Consider the following 16,349-nt stretch of genomic DNA (forward strand, 5'->3'; position numbering starts at 1 on the left):
CTCAGTCGTTGTTTCAACTTCCAATTTTCCTCACTTTTAACTTTGTTGTGTCGTCCAAAGGTAATGTCGGACTTCCAGGAAGTGTCCCAGCCCGTTTCCTCCTTCCTTCGCTTGTTCCAATACTTTTGATACATTGAAATGCAGCAAACAGATTTGTGCCGTGCCCCCCAGACCCCCTCCCTTTCTCTACTTTATCAGGGTGAACAAAACCAGCCTCCCTCCATGGCTTTGCCTCAAGATCTGGAGCTGCACCTGACCAAAATGAGGTGAGTACTCGTCTCCATGCTTAAGTTATTATTTTCAATGCCAAAGATATGTATATAGATTTCTTTATTATTATTTATTGTTTATATTGTGTATTTATGTTTAGAAATTTTATAACAATAATATTAATCGATTCATACAGCTTTACACCCTCAAATAACCATTTTGCAATGTCTCTAATCAACTATGCTATGATAATTGTAAAAAAATATATAGCATCTTCATGGATTTATTATTTATGCATGTATTCCTATTATACTTATTATATTATACATTTTGCCTTATTGTGCCACAATTTAACACAATATCTACTGGTAAACATTCATCTATCAATAATATATAATACATATTATATGCTACTGTATAGTATATAGAGTATGACTAACAATATTGAGTTGCACTGCATTCACATTTTATACTATAACAAAAATATAAGAAAGGTATACCTAAATGTATATAGTACATTTTGTACATGAATTTTTATCTAATGCATGTATTTATATATTTATATACCCTTTCCATATAAATATGATTTATTACAAAATAATACTGCACCATTAGCATATATTAAAGTGCACCTAAATATATTGTTATATTATTTAGATATTTTTCTGTCTATCCACTGTACAATTTTAGTGATTAATACACTTTGTGTATTAAGTATAAGTCCTGTATACTGTATTGTACTTATAATATTTATTTTACATAGTAGGTGAGACATAAAATATATGTATACACAAAATCAAATATATTATGCTTGTATTTTAACATCAGACGTTTTTGTAAATTTTACATGCATATGCACATTAAAAAAACGTCTGATGTTAAAATACAAGAATAATACATATGATTTTGTGTATACATATATTTTATGTCTCACTTACTATGTAAAATAAATGTTATAAGTAAAATACAGTATATAGGACTTATACCTAATACACAAAGTGTATTAATTATTATTCACATTGTAAATATACTTTAGAAATGATCTTACAAAGTATTAAATATAAAATTCATTGTTCAGCTTGTACTCCAGGCCACTAGAGTGCAACAAGCTGATGAAACAAATTATTAATAGCATGCATCTTTTTAAATGTATTAGATTTTCTTTAATTCTTCTTTAACAAAATGAACCAAGTGTTTTGCACCCACTAAAAATTCAAAGAGCCTCGCTGACTTTCCCACATGCTAATTGTCTGATCTAGTTGGCTTCAAGTCAGTTCCTAAGACGTAACGCCAACCTAATCCAACACAAACGTCGTAATTCTCATTCTACAATGGAAGTCGTATATTCTTTCTTTTTTTTCCATCTGTCCTGCCTTCACATGACAATTCCTGGCAGCGTGTGATTGGTCTCCTGGTTTTTTTCCGCTAGGCTATTGAACGTGTTGGGATTTTTGTATTCGCTACCTTGTTGCCTAGATGCAAAAACTTTCCTCTTTTTGCGCTACTCACCGTTTTTCAGTGTCATTGAAGGCGATAGATATCCAATCCGTTTGTGCGATACCAGACCAAAATGTTTGGACATGCGTCATTGTCAAGCCTGAAATCCTCATACTGACTACTAAATCGTTACTTTCTTATTCAAACTTATCTAACTTAAAACAAATATCCTACTCATTAAAAAAATATATTTTTGGTCATTTCATACAGGCAATGGTTCCCAATAACACATTGTTTATATTTTTTTTTTACTTCATAGCATTTGAATGCATAATTTTAAATGTTTGAGGGTTACAATGCTGGTAATAGTATTTTAATACAGTAAATTAATTCAGTGGTGACAGGTTAAAAAAACAAAATGCTAATGAATGTGTTACACAAAGAAGCAAGTTGAGCTTCTTTGTTAAAGAGAATAAATTGGAACTACTTCTGGGAAAACCTCTCTTTCTGGTCAAACAAACTTTTTCTGGAATAACCTCGAGCTCAAAGAACTGGAGAACGGTAAATCTCGTTTAGTCTGTTTTTACGGCCAATTAGAATTCGGCCCACGCATTTGAGCAGCAGGACCACACTGCAGGTTTACACATACACACTCCAGCTTTTAACAAGATTTGTTGTTTGTTTTGTTGTGTTGTCCTCAGACAGGAAGTGCTTCGCCACGCCACGCTGGTTGCCATCGCTCTACTCGTTCTCCCGTTACAGTCGATCGCTCAGGATCTGCCAGGTGGTGTGGTATAACTTTTTATCTTGTTTGCTGCCATTGAGGATGATCATCACATACCTGTCAACCTCAGCCAAATGCTTTCCTTATTAATGATTGCAATTCCCCGTATTCAGCGATGGAAAAAAAACACAAACACAATGCAACACATATATTTACTCAAATAGGGCGCACTTAAAAGTCTAAAATTGTGCCCAAAGTGGACACAAGTGCCCAATGCACTAAATTCAAGATTCTGTAGACAGCTTGACTGTCCGGGTACATTGCTTGCTGACATGCTATATTTATAGAGTGAAAAGGCAGAAGTGACTGACCCACGTGCACATATCATGCTCAAAGCATGACAACATTAGCAATCAACGATGATGTTTTCGTGTGCTATCAGTGACCGAGACGATCTGGATTAGAGCCGAAATGGGGAAGACGAGATCGGTTTTACAAAAAACTTACTTTTGTTTGAACATTTTTCCCCCCGCACAAAAGTGGTTATTGAATTGAATTGAATTGAATGCTTTTATTGTCATTATACAAGTATAATGAGATTTAAAAATAAAAAAAGTTATATGGCCTACACCATTTGAAATGATCAAAAAAGCGTGTAAAATACAGGAAAAACCTATAATATAAATTGACAGGTATGTCATCAGTCGTTATATTTAATAATTTTTGGGGACATGCTCACCATTTTATCAATGGCAGTCAGTGAACGTACATGAATATTTTTTTATATATTTTTTGTTAAATTGTTTTAGATGATACACACCGCCTACACGTGACCATCAGTTCTGGGCCGAACGCTCAAGGCGAACTTGGCGCCACGCTCACGTTGCCCTGCCTGGTGTCCGCAGGCGGGCCACCGCCCGCCACCAATGGCCGACACGCCGTCATATCTCTTCCCCGAGTCAGGTGGAGCCTGCTGGGAAACGGACAGGAGACGGAGATCCTCGCGGCCCGCGGCGACAGCGTGTTGGTGAGCGAGGCCTACCGGGAACGAGCCTCGTTGCCGCATTACTCCGTCTCGCCGGCCGATCTGACGCTCCGGCTGGAGGGGCTGAGGTACGAGGACGCCGGCAGGTACCGGTGCCACGTGCAGCAGGGGTCCGAACAAGACTGGGATGTCACAGAGGTTCAAGTCAAAGGTAAAAAAAAACCCAAAGCAAAACAGGAAGGAATAGCTACACAGTGATGCAATGTAATCCATGATTTTTCATTGTAGTGACGAAATTCCGTGCGCAAGGGGCGCTAGAGGTCAGGGTGTACCCCTGCGGGAAACCCCTCAGTTACCTTTCCTTTTCCCCATGTGTCAAACTGGTGCTCCAAGGCCCAGAAGCAGCTGGCTACTTCATTTTAGATTAGATAACTTTATTCATCCTGTATTTGGGAAATTTCACTGTTACAGTAGCAAGTGTGAGAATACAGACACAGGAAAAGACATTTTAGACATAAATAAGTTAATAAATTAATAAACGTATTTCTGAAATGTATATATATATGTGTATATATTATATATATGTATATATATTAAATATATATATACATATATATGTATGTATGTGTTTATATATGTATGTGTATGTATATGTGTATATATATAATGTATAATATATAAATGTATATAAATAATAAGAAATATATAAAACATATTTATGCAGTTCATAAAAAAAAGTATTTTATGATAAAAATTCCAATGAAGATTATCAATAGTATATAGAGAATATTCACTGCCCCACTTTTTAAGACAAGATTAAGTAAATGACTTTTTTTTTTTAAATAACAGGTCTGGTGTTCCATCGTGGGGACCGGTCCAAAAGCCTGGGGGACTTCACCTTTGATCGGGCCCAAGAGGCCTGTATGGAGGCGGGGGCCCAAATAGCTTCGCCGGATCAGCTGGTGGCGGCCTACCACGGCGGGTTCGAGCACTGCCACGCCGGCTGGCTCTCAGATCACTCGGTCAGGTGAGGATGCAAACAATCCAGCGGGTAGCAGCTCCTTAACTCATTTCGGTGTGGAATCGGTTTGAATTGTTTTCACTCATTTTTAAACCAATTGAATGTCCACGCCAATAACTTCTATACCTGTGTGTCTCAGATCTGTAGTTCAGAAGCCAAGAGTGGACTGCGCGGGATTCCCAGAAGGATTTCCGGGCGTGCGGACCTTCGGAACGCTGGCAACTCAGCAGCCCCTCGACGTCTACTGCTACCTGGGCCCCGTCGAAGGTGTCTGCCAGTTCTTCTACGTTCGCGTGACGAAAACTTGTTTTCTGGACTAACATTTCCACAAACGCAGTTGGCGAGGTGTTCTATGGTTGGGCCCCCCGTGGTTTCACCTTCGAGGAGGCCGAGGCGTACTGCCTGAGTGAGCGTGCCCAGCTAGCCAGCCTTACCCAGCTGTACACCGCCCCCAACCACGGACCCAGGAACTGCAGCTCAGGGTGGATCAAGGACGGCAGCGTGCGCCAACCGTGGGGGCGCTGCAGCGAAGAACCCAGCAACCAGATGGACCTCCCCGAGGCTGCTGGCCGCCATGACGTCTTTTGTTTCAGAAGTAAGAAAGGAAGCTTTTCCGTACTTTTCAATGACAATGACCAACAGTTCCTCATGAGTTCTATGTGTGGCCTCCCCAGATGACTCGACGTCATCTTCACAGTCTCCTCTCACGACAGAGTCAGCTCATGTCAGCCATCTTCTTTCCTCAAAGACTGAGTCTTGGACTTCAGATAGTTCTCACTCTACGCCGGAGAGTCCTGCAGCTTCGACTGTCAGTCCAGAGTCCCTCACTGAGGTGACATCCAGACCAGATACTCCCCCAACCCCTTCAAAGGAACACCAGAACCCCGAAAGCATGGATTTGACATCACCTCACACGGAAGAAGAGAGCACAACTGAGTCGCCCATTTTGGACAACAACAAAAAACCCGAAGACCATACAGAAGCTTCCGAGGAGAATCTGACAATCAACTCCACGGTTACTACAAAAACCGACTTATTCACCTCATCACAGGCATCCTTTCATTCAAGTAAGTCATCACAACTACTTTGGAGCTAGCTGTGTGACATTTTATGAAACCAAACAGGAACCGGGATTGGTTTACTGAATTCAATAGATTGGACATCACTGAGCCACACACCATAGTCCTTTTCTTTGTGAAATAAAGCAAATATAAAAGCAAAACTTTTTTTTATCCCCTTTAGCTGTTGGCCATAATTATTGCTATTTGAATATCATTTAATTATGGTGTAAGAAATTATAACTGCAGAACTATAAATCGCTATTCCAGACTACATTTGTTTATTCCCTTTCGTGAACAATTTATGAACTTGATGGATTTACCGCGACCCTAAATCTTCCAAGTTTAACGCGCATGTCTTTTGACAGGTGAGCGCTCCGTTGAGGTGAGCATCACGCAGGTGACGCCGACAATTGAGGTCCTCACGTCCTCCCACTCCAGTGGTAGCTCCTCTAGCTCCCCCCCAGATGCGTCCACCTCCGTTCCACACCACGCAGAACAGGCGGGCCTCCTGGAAGCGGTCGCAGATGGTACCACGCACCAAGGTACAAGTGAAATCTCTACCAAAGCCTCAGGTGATTGGTCGGAAAGCACCCCCCGAGGAAATCCAGAAGCAATCCTGACAAGCTCACCGGAGCAGCACACCGATCTCGGAACACAGACACAGAGGAACTCTGGATTCCACACCGAGTCTAGCACTGGAATTCCTCTTACTTGGCACGAAACCACCAGTGGACCAAAAGGAGGACAAGAGGAGACCAGCACTCATGTGGTCTCAGTTCAAAAATGCTTTGGGTGTCACCTTAAAGACCAATCCACGACGACCAGCCCGACTGCCAACTCTGAAAAACCCACAGCCATGGCTGCCAGACAAGAAGTGGTGATTGGTAAATTCAGTTGAATTATTTTAGAAGAAAATTCACAGAGATTAAATGAATATATGAATAGAAATGTAGTCAAAAAATCATTTTAAATGATGACATTTCCGTTTGAACTGAAATGACTGGCATGGAGAGCTCATGGTTCACTGTCTTGAAAAGCGCTAAGGTCCAATTCAATTTGACTGGGAGGTCTGGCAGCAATCGTTTGATGCCACAAAATAATCAGAATGTCACCCTTAAGTCCTAAAACCAAAAAAGTCTTGTGGAAATCCCCCAGAATTACCACAAAGTGACCAAATTTCTTTCTTCCATGCAGACCTATGCGGCGGGAGGCCATGTTTAAATGGCGGCACGTGCCTGGAAAGCGAGGAACCCAAGTGCCTCTGCCTACCTGGCTACAGCGGCGCCTTCTGCCAGTCAGGTAAAAAAGAACTCCGCCTCCTCGAAGGCAACGTTCCACCCGCGCCATGTCTCGCCTTGTAGACTTGGACCTGTGCGAACCCGGTTGGCAGAAGTTCCAAGGCTTCTGCTACCGTCACATGACCACGCGGCAGAGCTGGGAGGGGGCGGAGCAACACTGCCGGCTGCTTGGGGGGAACCTCATATCCATCATGAACCCTGAGGAGCAGCACCATGTCAATGGTAAAGAATTAACCATTTCGTGGAGAGCAAAAACTGTTCAAAATATTTTTAAAAAAATCTTAAAGCATTCAATAACAAACAGTTAAAAAACATTAGCTTGAGCATTACAGGTATGTCAACCACAACAGAGCCAAAAGACAAAAATAATGTGTTCAAGTGAGGTAGAAGGCTTGTTTTTGTTTGGGCATTACTGTCCACTTTTTGAATAAATGTAGTATTGAGTGAAATTAGATATGGGACTTGAACTGGGAAAAAGAACTGGATTTGAAGCTTTTCTCTGCATATCAGCGTGAGAGATCTGCGTCCACATTCCTCAATTTTATGCCGCAGAACCCCAAAAGTTGGTTGTTTAAGTGTTGTCGAGGAGACACAACACCAGCCTTTAATGTTACAAAGATTCCGTTAGTGTTTGGTCTCGTCTCCAGGAAGTTCAGATGCTATCTGAAGTTCTTCTCTTCATCAAGCGAGGCGCTTCAATGACGCATTTTATTGCATTAATCTGGAAATACGGCTTATCTACATTTAAAAACTAACTCAGACTCTATCGGTCATAATTCTTCTTGGTTACTTTTAGAAAAATACCGAGAATATCAGTGGATCGGCCTGAACGACAAAACCATCGAGGGAGATTTCCGCTGGTCCGACGGCAACCTCCTGGTGATTTCCTTTGCTTTCCTACAAATGCCTTAAAAATGCCTTTTTTTAACACGGCGTTGGTCTTTGTGTGCATGAGATTTACGAGAACTGGCACCGCGGGCAGCCCGACAGCTACTTTCTGTCCGGCGAAGACTGCGGCGCCATGGTTTGGCACGACGGGGGGCGCTGGAGCGACGTTCCCTGCAACTACCATCTGCCCTTCACCTGCAAGAAAGGCCTCAGTGAGTGACGGGCGCCTGTCTTAGACTGAGTCGGATACATTTTTGTCTATATATCCTGTTCAAAGGCTCCCTTTCGTCTCGTTTTATTGTCTCGATACTCAAATGTTATATTCAGATACAATATTTGATTGAAAAAATATGTATACCGTTACTTGGTTTTTGAACCACTAAATTGACAATGTACATACGAGCTTAATTCGTTCCGGGACTGAGCTCGTATGTCGATCTTCTCGTAACTCGAGTGAACGTTTCCCATTGAAATGAACTAAAAACAAATTAATTTGTTCCAACCCTCTGAAAAAACACCAAAAACAGGATATTGGATTGGAAAAAAGGTTTTATTTCTTCTAATTCGCCATCTATCTTTCCACGATAACGCACTCGTAACCGAACAAACAAATTTAAATTAACTTGTATTAATATATACAGACACACTCAAACATACATTTAATGTAACTTTACACAAAACTGAATTATAATTTTGTTTTACATTTTCTTCTGGCCGGGTTAGCTGTTTGCCACGCCTCCACCCTCACGTTTGCTATCAATGGGCTGTTTGCTGTTGTATTCCCTTCAAAATATTCCCAAAATGATGCACACAAATGTCCTCACAATAGGATAAAGCACGACCACTTGCCAACGAGAAGTAGTCTTGAATGAGCGATCACGGGAGCTAACATGCTAAGGAAGGAAAAGCAGGAAATGCAACAGCTCAGCCTACCCACGTATTGATTGTGGGTAATGAAGTTTTATTTTGAGAAAGGGTGCCATTGGCTATCAGTGTTGTGTGCACAAGTATACTTCATTACCTAGAAAGCCTCTCATGTCATGGCTACCTGGCTTTCTCGCATTACGAATTTTTTCTCGTATCTAGAGCAAATTATTTGCTCAAAATTTTCCTCGTATCTCGAGTATCTCGTAGGTAGAGCTGCTTGTATGTAGAGGTACCACTGTATTCATTTGTTGTCTTCCGGCAGCGTGGTGCGACAAGCTTCCAGAGGTTCCCAACGCCAAGCCGTTCGGAAAGACGCGGGCGCGTTACGAGACCTTCGCCAAGGTACGCTACCGCTGCGACTTGGGCTTCGTGCAGAAGTTCCACCCGCTCATCACTTGCCTGCCCAGCGGACGCTGGGAGGAGCCCGCCATCGCCTGTTTGCCAGGTAATATTTTTGCCGTTCATTTGTGCTTTTTTAGCTGTAAATTGAATTGAGTTTATCGCTATTAGACATCTATCGGTGTCAGTAGCAGCCACCGAGTTCAATTGGGTTGCAGGTTTTTTAAAAAATATATATTTATGGGGAGGGAAAAAAAGCTGGTGTAAAGAAATATTTTGAAAAAGTGGTGGCCAAGATTCAGACTTTAAAGTCAGAATTCATTTTCAGCGAAGACGCTTTTTGTTCACGTTCCACTATTCGTTGTCCTCTTCAGCGGATTCACTCGCATCCCGGCGTCTCGGTACAACGACTCAGCAGCCACGTCGCGATGGGTGGTCACAGAAGGTCGTCACGGAGGTCCACGCGCAAAGCAGCGCCCCCATCCGTCCACATTAAATCCAATGTAGCTTTGTACCGCACTGCGACTAATCTTAGTTGATTGAATCAAAATCGCCGTAATTCCAATAATGCCGCCAAACGCTGTCATTAAGCATTTTTAGGCTAGCTTTCATGCCTGCGTAAATTTCGTTTGTATTTTTTTGCTCACCGAAAGGATTCTATTTTATTAAAGCAAAGATGGCAGTGCACTCGTGCTTTGCTTTTTCTTATTAGCATCAACGACTTTAGCCATTATCACAAGAGTCTTGGTAATGTGACTGCTTGCTGGCTTTATTATTACAGTAAATCCATTAAGATATACTATTTTTTTGGGACAAACTTTATTGTTCTCGTACGGTACAAGCAAGGGAGGTAGTCCCATTTGAACCTTTTTTTTACATATTAAACAGAAGTAAACATAAGAGACAGCAAAAAATAATTTAAATTTGTGTGTATGTGTATGTATATATATATACATATATGAATATATATATATATACATATATATATATATAAATATATATATATATATATATATATATTCATATATATATTTTTATATATATATATATATATATATATATATATATATATATATACACATATATATACACACACACACATACACACATTTATGCATGCAGGCGACTTAACCCACATTTGCTCAAAAATCAGATTTCCCCACTGAATCTAAAATTCAAGTGAAAATGCCATTACTAAAAAATAACATGGTTTACTTTGGTCTAGACTTTTCGCTGGTTTATTTGCAATTTAAGAAGTTTTTTTTGACTGTCAGCGACATAAGGTTTGTGTGACCACAAAACGGTGAGGTATTTTCGCACCATGCTTTTGAAAAAACAAGAATCATCGTAAAGTCCAAACGTAGCAGGTCCCTAACATCCTAATCCGAGGACTCCCCTGTACATATAACAGTGTGACCCCAAAAACAGGAACTTTTTAACAATCCAATAAACCCAAGAGTGAGGGAAGAAACCAATTTTGTCCATAGTGAATGAAACCTTCAAAACATGCCATTTACAATGGTGGAATTTTCATTTGTTCAAAATGACATCCTCCGAACGGCGTCTTCCTGTACGAATGCCTCTCAGTTAGGATGCAAAAATGTAAAATTCTCAAAAACTAAAATGCCCTAATTTTTACTCGCTCAAATGCTATATCTTTCAGTGTTGACACTTGCTCATGTCTGCCAATGCCCACTTCAAAATGTCCTTTTTTTGCAGTCACCCTATATATTTTGAATGAACCACTGTTTTGAGACTACCTGTAGCAATAAGCTCCGTAGATATGCGACGTCTTATTGGGAAACCCGAAGGAGCGCACCCCCGGCGCGGGGACGCCGCCGCAGCGCTCCCTGGGCGTCCCGACGGGGAAGCGCACACTGCCGTCCCTCAGCCAGCCGCCGTCGCAACGGTCGTAGCCTCGGAAGCGCCAGGCGGCGTACAAGTGGCCCACCAGCGCCAGCGAGGCCGAACGTCGCGCGCAAGCGCCCCCTGCTTCCTCCAAGGAGAACGCGCCATGGATGTAGAAAACGGAACCTGCCAAAGAAATTCTTCAGCAATGCAAGTATTATCTTTATTTATTTTGTTAAAAAACAGGCAAGAAAAATGGCTTTTTCCAGGAGTGTTGATATATACCGTATTTTCACGACTATACGGCGCATCGCATTTTAAGCCGCAGTGTCAGTAACGAGTGCTATTTCTGTATTTGACACACACAAAGGACGCACCGTTTTTAAAGACGCAGCCAGGCATGGCAAAACATACACCAGCTTAAACATACGGACACACGCTAAAACACGTTTTTAAAAAGGCAACGGAAGCAAAACTGAGTTCGCTTGTATTTTATTTAGCCATTTTACAATGTACTCACGTCATCATCACCCACAAATCCATCAAAGTCCTCATTTTCTGTGTCCGAATTGAACAATTGTCCAAATGAGTCATCGAAAATGCTGAGTTTTATACGTTCGTCCAGTAGCTAGCGTAACTAGCCTGGCGCTGCCTGCCACTGTTCGTAAAGCTGTGTTGATGTCGATGTCCAGGCCACAATCCATTCGCAAATAGTAGCTAGCTAGCACCTAATTATAGTGTGCTCGCCGTCATACTGGGTGTATTGACAAAAGAACTATAGTATATCCCAGTAGTCACTGCGCAGTACTTTTTCTACGGGGAAAATAGTAGAGTCGGGGCTGCTTGCCGTCGTTGTGAGAGCTGTAGAGGATGGTGTACCCTATCGACTGATTTATTTTATTTTATCGTGATAACAATTTTAGTATTGGTCCATATATAAAATGCACTGGATTATAAGGCGCCCTGTCTATTTTGGAGGAAATTTAAGATTTAAGTGCGCCTTATAGTCGTGAAAATACGGTATATAAAACATTTTTCTTTTCTTGACAAAATCTAGCAAAACAAATATATGACATTAACATGGAACTTGATCAGGAACTGCATTTATTTATTTATTTTAAAGACGTTTCTCTGTGAAGTCACTGACGTCAGATCTCACCTGCGGTCAAAGAGGTGAAGCAGAATGCATCAAAACGGTCTCTCTTCTTATCTTTAGGGGAGTAGTTCCGAATGCCGGGCCGCGTTGGCGCTCCGCAGGAGGGCCGGGGGCTTATAATGGGGTAGCGCACGCTTCCGTCCCGCAGCCAGCCCGCTTTGCACCAATCCAGACCCTCCGTCCAAGCTGGCGCACACGACGGGCTAAATTCATCACGATTTCACAACGTAAAAGTACTCTGAAAGATGGCGGCACGTGACTTGAAAATGAAAGCAGAACGTAGTACTTTGGACATAAATACACTCAAAATGGAAAGAACAGGCCCCATCATAAAATTAGATCCTAATTCGTCCTCTCTTGTTAGCTGCCTTTTTAAACAGTACCTCGGTAGAGTTGCTCGTAGGACGCCAGCATGCCGTCTTGCTCTTCGCACGCCACTTCGGCCTCACGAAATGTCATGGCATAGCGGCCCTTTGGGCTTTGATAGGGGAAAACCACGCCTGAGAAGCAAAAAAATACACCTGAGTCGGTCGGCCCATCGGCACCCCCGATCGCTTACCTTCGATCCTCAGCGTGACCGTCACGCTCTCGTCCTCCAGGTCGTCGATCAGCTCGCACCGGTACCGCCCGCCGTCTCCCAGTTGAAGCGCCCCGAGCTGCAGGGAGGCGTCCAAGTCGTGAGCCCGCCGTGGGCTGGCGCGGGGTCCCAGCCGGCCGTGCCGCTTGAAGGCGCTGGCGTCGGAAATCATCACGATGTTCTCCGGGCCCGGGCGACCCGTTTCCAGTTTAGTCCACTTGACTTTGTAGTGGTCAGGCTGGGATTTCAGAATGCACGGCAAGGTGGCGCTCTCGCCGCGGCGGCCGACGACCTCGGCGTAAACGGGCGGGTCCAGGAGGTACTTGAGCTCGGAGGGGCGCTTGCTGGGACTCGGGATCTCGTTGGCTGTCGAGTGGGAATTAGAAGGGAGTTTGGTTTGAAAGATAGCTCATTCTCAAAGTTCATTGTGAAAGTGAGCGCACCTGAGCGCAGAGCCGTGGCGCATAATACGAGGCCCACGAGGAGGAGCAAAAGAACACTCATGGTGCTGGAAAAGCCACGTGGCGCTCCTTTTGCTCACCTTTTAATGCACAAAGATAACATTTTAGGAGAAATTGTACCGTTAGATTAGATAACTTTATTCATCCCGTATTCGGGAAATGTCACAGTAGCAAGAGGGTGAGAATACAGACACAGAAAAAAAAGTTACAGCTCACTACCTGAAGATATCTTACATGGTTGTAGTAATTATCCAGTTTCATCCATGATGGCTCAAGGTTTTTCTTGAATTTCTCCGGAAACAGTGTTTTTCAGAAACCAAAGCTACTGGCAACTAGCAAAGAATGGAAAAAGCTAGAAACGGATTTTCTCATGAAAGTATAGAGTCTACACTTTTGGTTCACGGACTACAAAAGCAGCAGTCTTACCCCAAAGATGGCGAGTCTTGTGAAAAAAAGGCCACTCCTTCATGTAATTTTGTATTTTCTTTACTGGCTTGGCGGTCCAAGTTTCAGCTTTCATCCAGGATGGCAGTCCTCGGACTCGCCCCGGTCCGTCTCTCGCTTTCTCTCCTCACTATGGTCACGTGGTCAAGCGTGATCCATTGTTGTCCTCTGCAGCGCGCCAGATGTTAATGACCGCCATGAGTGTGAGTTTGCTCTTGTCTTTTCATACGCCAGTCCAGCTCAAGTTTCTGGCAAAAAAAGCTTCTTGGGTAGGATTTTGATAGTTGTTACTTGTTGCTACTCTTTGGTAGTGTGAACGCGAAAGAACAGATTCGCTTCTAAATCCAGTTTTGGAGACCTCTGTCTTGCCTGAGACTCGATTGTAGTATAAGCAAATAAAGTCCAAGATTCTTCCGTATCAGATGTTCTGCCACATTTTGCTACCCATCAAAAATGGCTAATTTGCACTTGCAATGTTGATGTGTTGAGTTCTATGGGTTTTTTTGGGATGTCCCTACCTACAAAGAATGTAATAAGGATGAGATTTTATGTGTTTAGGACTGGGCTGCTTTGCTTTCTCAGAGACTGGACCCAAATCGCTTTCAACCCGGTTTATTTGGAGACCCTTAGAAGCTGAATTTCCTCGTTTTGAAGCATACATCGGACTATTAGTGGTCAACTAAGTGCAGTATTTACTGTTTTCTGCACACAATGGCGACGTTAGTGTCCATGTCGTAGCAAGCTACGGTTTATTGCCACAGGTGGACAACAAGTCATCGTGTGTGTGTGTGTGTGTGTGTGTGTGTGTGCGCGTATACGCGCGTCCCAGTCTTTGGCAACCAGAACTGAAGCTGCCATTCATGAATGTTAATGGCCGCTCGGCGAGAGGAAACCGCGTTGGCCCGGCGACACAAGGCCGCCATTGTGACACTTTGATTGTGTACGCGCACAAACACATAGCTGAGGTGGACACAAGATGAAATAGAAGTGTTTTTTTGTGTGGCTTAACCATTGTTTTCTTTATCAATGAACCTCTTTCTCGGCCTCCAATTAGTATTCACCTCAAAACATCCGGCTGTTTGCTATTGACCGTATTTTTTGGACTATAAGCCGTTGTTTTTTTTCTTCCCCTCTCTTGCGGTGTGTTAATGAATTTTTCCAGCCTATCTTTTATGGTTCTTCCATGTTTGAAGGTAAACATTTCATAGGGATGTCGTAATAATAATAATTATTAATAATGATTCTTTCCTATTTTGAAATTTTTAAGCCCTTGATGTCAAATTGAATATTATTTATAGTTTTTTTTATTTTTCCCCTAATTAAATCAAGTAATAAGTAGATAAAATATTCTTTCTTCTTTTGAAATTTTGAAGCCACTGATGTCAAATTGAGTATTATTTATTGTTTTTTCTTTTTCCCCTAAAGTAAATCAATTAATAAGTAGATAAAATATTCATTCCTATTTTTACGTTTTTAAGCCCTTGATGTCAACTTGAATATTATTTATAGTATTTTTCTTTTCCCCCTAATTAAATCAATTAATAAGTAGATAAAATATTCATTCGCATTTTTACATTTTTAAGCCCTTGATGTCAACTTGAATATTATTTATTATTATTTTTTATTTTTCCCCTAATTAAATCAAGTAACACATAAGTAGATCAAATATTTCATATTTTGCAATTTTTAAGCCTTTTATGTCAACTTGAATATTATTTATTGTTTTTTCTTTTTCCCCTAATTAAATCAAGTAATAAGTAGATAAAATATTCATTCCTATTTTGACATTTTTAAGCCCTTGATGTCAAATTTAATATTATTTATAGTTTTTTTATTTTTCTCCTAATGAAATCAACACAATACATAGATAAGTAGAAAAAGTAACATGTAAAAAGTACATGAGAAAATATTAATATTTCCTTTTTTTGTGTGTCCTTCATGCCAAAATTGACGAGATGAGGAGGCAGTGGTCCCGCCCACCGGATGCCAGCGCTGCGTGACCGCCCTGACGACAGGCGTGACGAGCGTCGGGGTCACGCCGCCGTTGGAGCGCCAAAAGTATGCACCGCCGTGACGGCTAATAAGTCAAACATTCTTTTCAGGGTAGCCCCATTTCCACATGTCAAAGTGCTGCCGACAGCTTGAGGGCGCTCACCTGTCTGAGTGCTTGACGCCCTGTATGGTTTTCTTGCCGCTACATGCGGACCCTTTGCTTGTTTTGACATACCTGAAACACGGGACGGCACACTAAAAGCCCCTCGACAATTAGAAAATAGAGCCTCAGTCAAAGGTTGAAAGCGAGCATGGGATTTTATGGCCTCGTTTCCTCATCATTTGCTTAAGAAAAATTTACCAACTTTGAAACGAGCTTTAAGGCAACAAAAAAAAGACCTTGAATATAAATATATATTTTTAATAATAATGAACTGTAGCGGGCTAGGCTAATTGTATGCTATAAGTGATTGGCTGTTTGTCTCCTCGTGCCCTTTGATTGGCTGACCAATTTCTTTACTATTTTAAATTTGATGGCAAAAATCAAAAAAGTATTGAGCAAATAATAACTTCAATTGAAAATGCAGACATGTTTTTGTATTATGTTCCTAATAAGAAGATTCGACCTGTTCCCCATCGTTGCTTCTGCATGTCGAAGCGCCATTAAAGCCCTTTTTCGTCCTCGTGTTCTTCCACAGAAACACGACAGGCAGGTTTAAACCTGCTTTTATCGTTTGTCATTTTTTTAAACCATCATCAGATCCCTCTGATTGTGTTATCGGCACCGACGCCCCGAAGCCGGCCCCCCGGTGCTGATCCGCCGATAACCTCTAGCTTGAACTTGAGGATAACGCGTGTTTACTTTGTTCAAGTTGAGAATGTTAAGCAGAAACTTTGCTCCGAGAAATGATGATTGGCATCTGCCAACCTTAAAAAACAATTTAGTGTAGCGCAAAGCTACCGTGCGTAATTGTTGACGAC

The 16,349-nt window shown here is 41.8% G+C and overlaps 2 protein-coding genes across 4 annotated transcripts; one reads left to right on the plus strand and one right to left on the minus strand.

Annotated features, from left to right (window-relative positions):
* Window positions 1-6: 6 nt before the first annotated feature.
* Window positions 7-9,577, plus strand: bcan (brevican). Its single transcript, XM_077599312.1, has 14 exons — window positions 7-266; window positions 2,349-2,431; window positions 3,181-3,567; window positions 4,206-4,383; window positions 4,517-4,644; window positions 4,715-4,972; window positions 5,052-5,444; window positions 5,804-6,322; window positions 6,633-6,737; window positions 6,800-6,958; window positions 7,533-7,615; window positions 7,692-7,836; window positions 8,814-8,996; window positions 9,265-9,577. The coding sequence occupies exons 1-14, from the start codon at window positions 139-141 to the stop codon at window positions 9,384-9,386; spliced, it is 2,871 nt and encodes a 956-aa protein (XP_077455438.1). The 5' UTR covers window positions 7-138; the 3' UTR covers window positions 9,387-9,577.
* A 441-nt stretch (window positions 9,578-10,018) lies between these two features.
* Window positions 10,019-13,678, minus strand: hapln2 (hyaluronan and proteoglycan link protein 2). Of its 3 annotated transcripts, XM_077598972.1 has the most exons (7): window positions 13,359-13,678; window positions 13,167-13,264; window positions 12,915-13,012; window positions 12,454-12,837; window positions 12,278-12,394; window positions 11,898-12,080; window positions 10,019-10,924 (listed from the first exon to the last, which is right to left on the minus strand). In XM_077598972.1, exons 3-7 carry the CDS (start codon window positions 12,973-12,975, stop codon window positions 10,647-10,649), a joined length of 1,023 nt encoding a protein of 340 aa, XP_077455098.1. In that variant the 5' UTR covers window positions 12,976-13,012; window positions 13,167-13,264; window positions 13,359-13,678; the 3' UTR covers window positions 10,019-10,646. The 3 variants fall into 3 exon arrangements, with proteins under 3 accessions (XP_077455098.1, XP_077455099.1, XP_077455100.1); XM_077598973.1 differs by having other exon boundaries at window positions 13,167-13,678; XM_077598974.1 differs by lacking the exons at window positions 13,167-13,264; window positions 13,359-13,678 and having other exon boundaries at window positions 12,915-13,050.
* Window positions 13,679-16,349: the final 2,671 nt, after the last annotated feature.

The sequence above is a fragment of the Stigmatopora argus genome, chromosome 4 (assembly GCF_051989625.1).
Source record: "Stigmatopora argus isolate UIUO_Sarg chromosome 4, RoL_Sarg_1.0, whole genome shotgun sequence".
Taxonomy (NCBI): domain Eukaryota; kingdom Metazoa; phylum Chordata; class Actinopteri; order Syngnathiformes; family Syngnathidae; genus Stigmatopora; species Stigmatopora argus.

Bases quoted from the DNA above. Each gene is read 5' to 3' on its own strand.
- bcan (XM_077599312.1), top strand. From the start codon at position 139: ATGCAGCAAACAGATTTGTGCCGTGCCCCCCAGACCCCCTCCCTTTCT. The intron at 6,959-7,532 runs GTAAAGAATTAA...GGTTACTTTTAG, and splicing joins GGAGCAGCACCATGTCAATG to AAAAATACCGAGAATATCAG. The intron at 7,616-7,691 runs GTGATTTCCTTT...TGTGTGCATGAG, and splicing joins GGTCCGACGGCAACCTCCTG to ATTTACGAGAACTGGCACCG.
- hapln2 (XM_077598972.1), bottom strand. From the start codon at position 12,975: ATGAGTGTTCTTTTGCTCCTCCTCGTGGGCCTCGTATTATGCGCCACG. The intron at 12,395-12,453 runs GTAAGCGATCGG...TTTGCTTCTCAG, and splicing joins GGTCACGCTGAGGATCGAAG to GCGTGGTTTTCCCCTATCAA. The intron at 10,925-11,897 runs GTGAGATCTGAC...TTTCTTTGGCAG, and splicing joins CTTCACCTCTTTGACCGCAG to GTTCCGTTTTCTACATCCAT.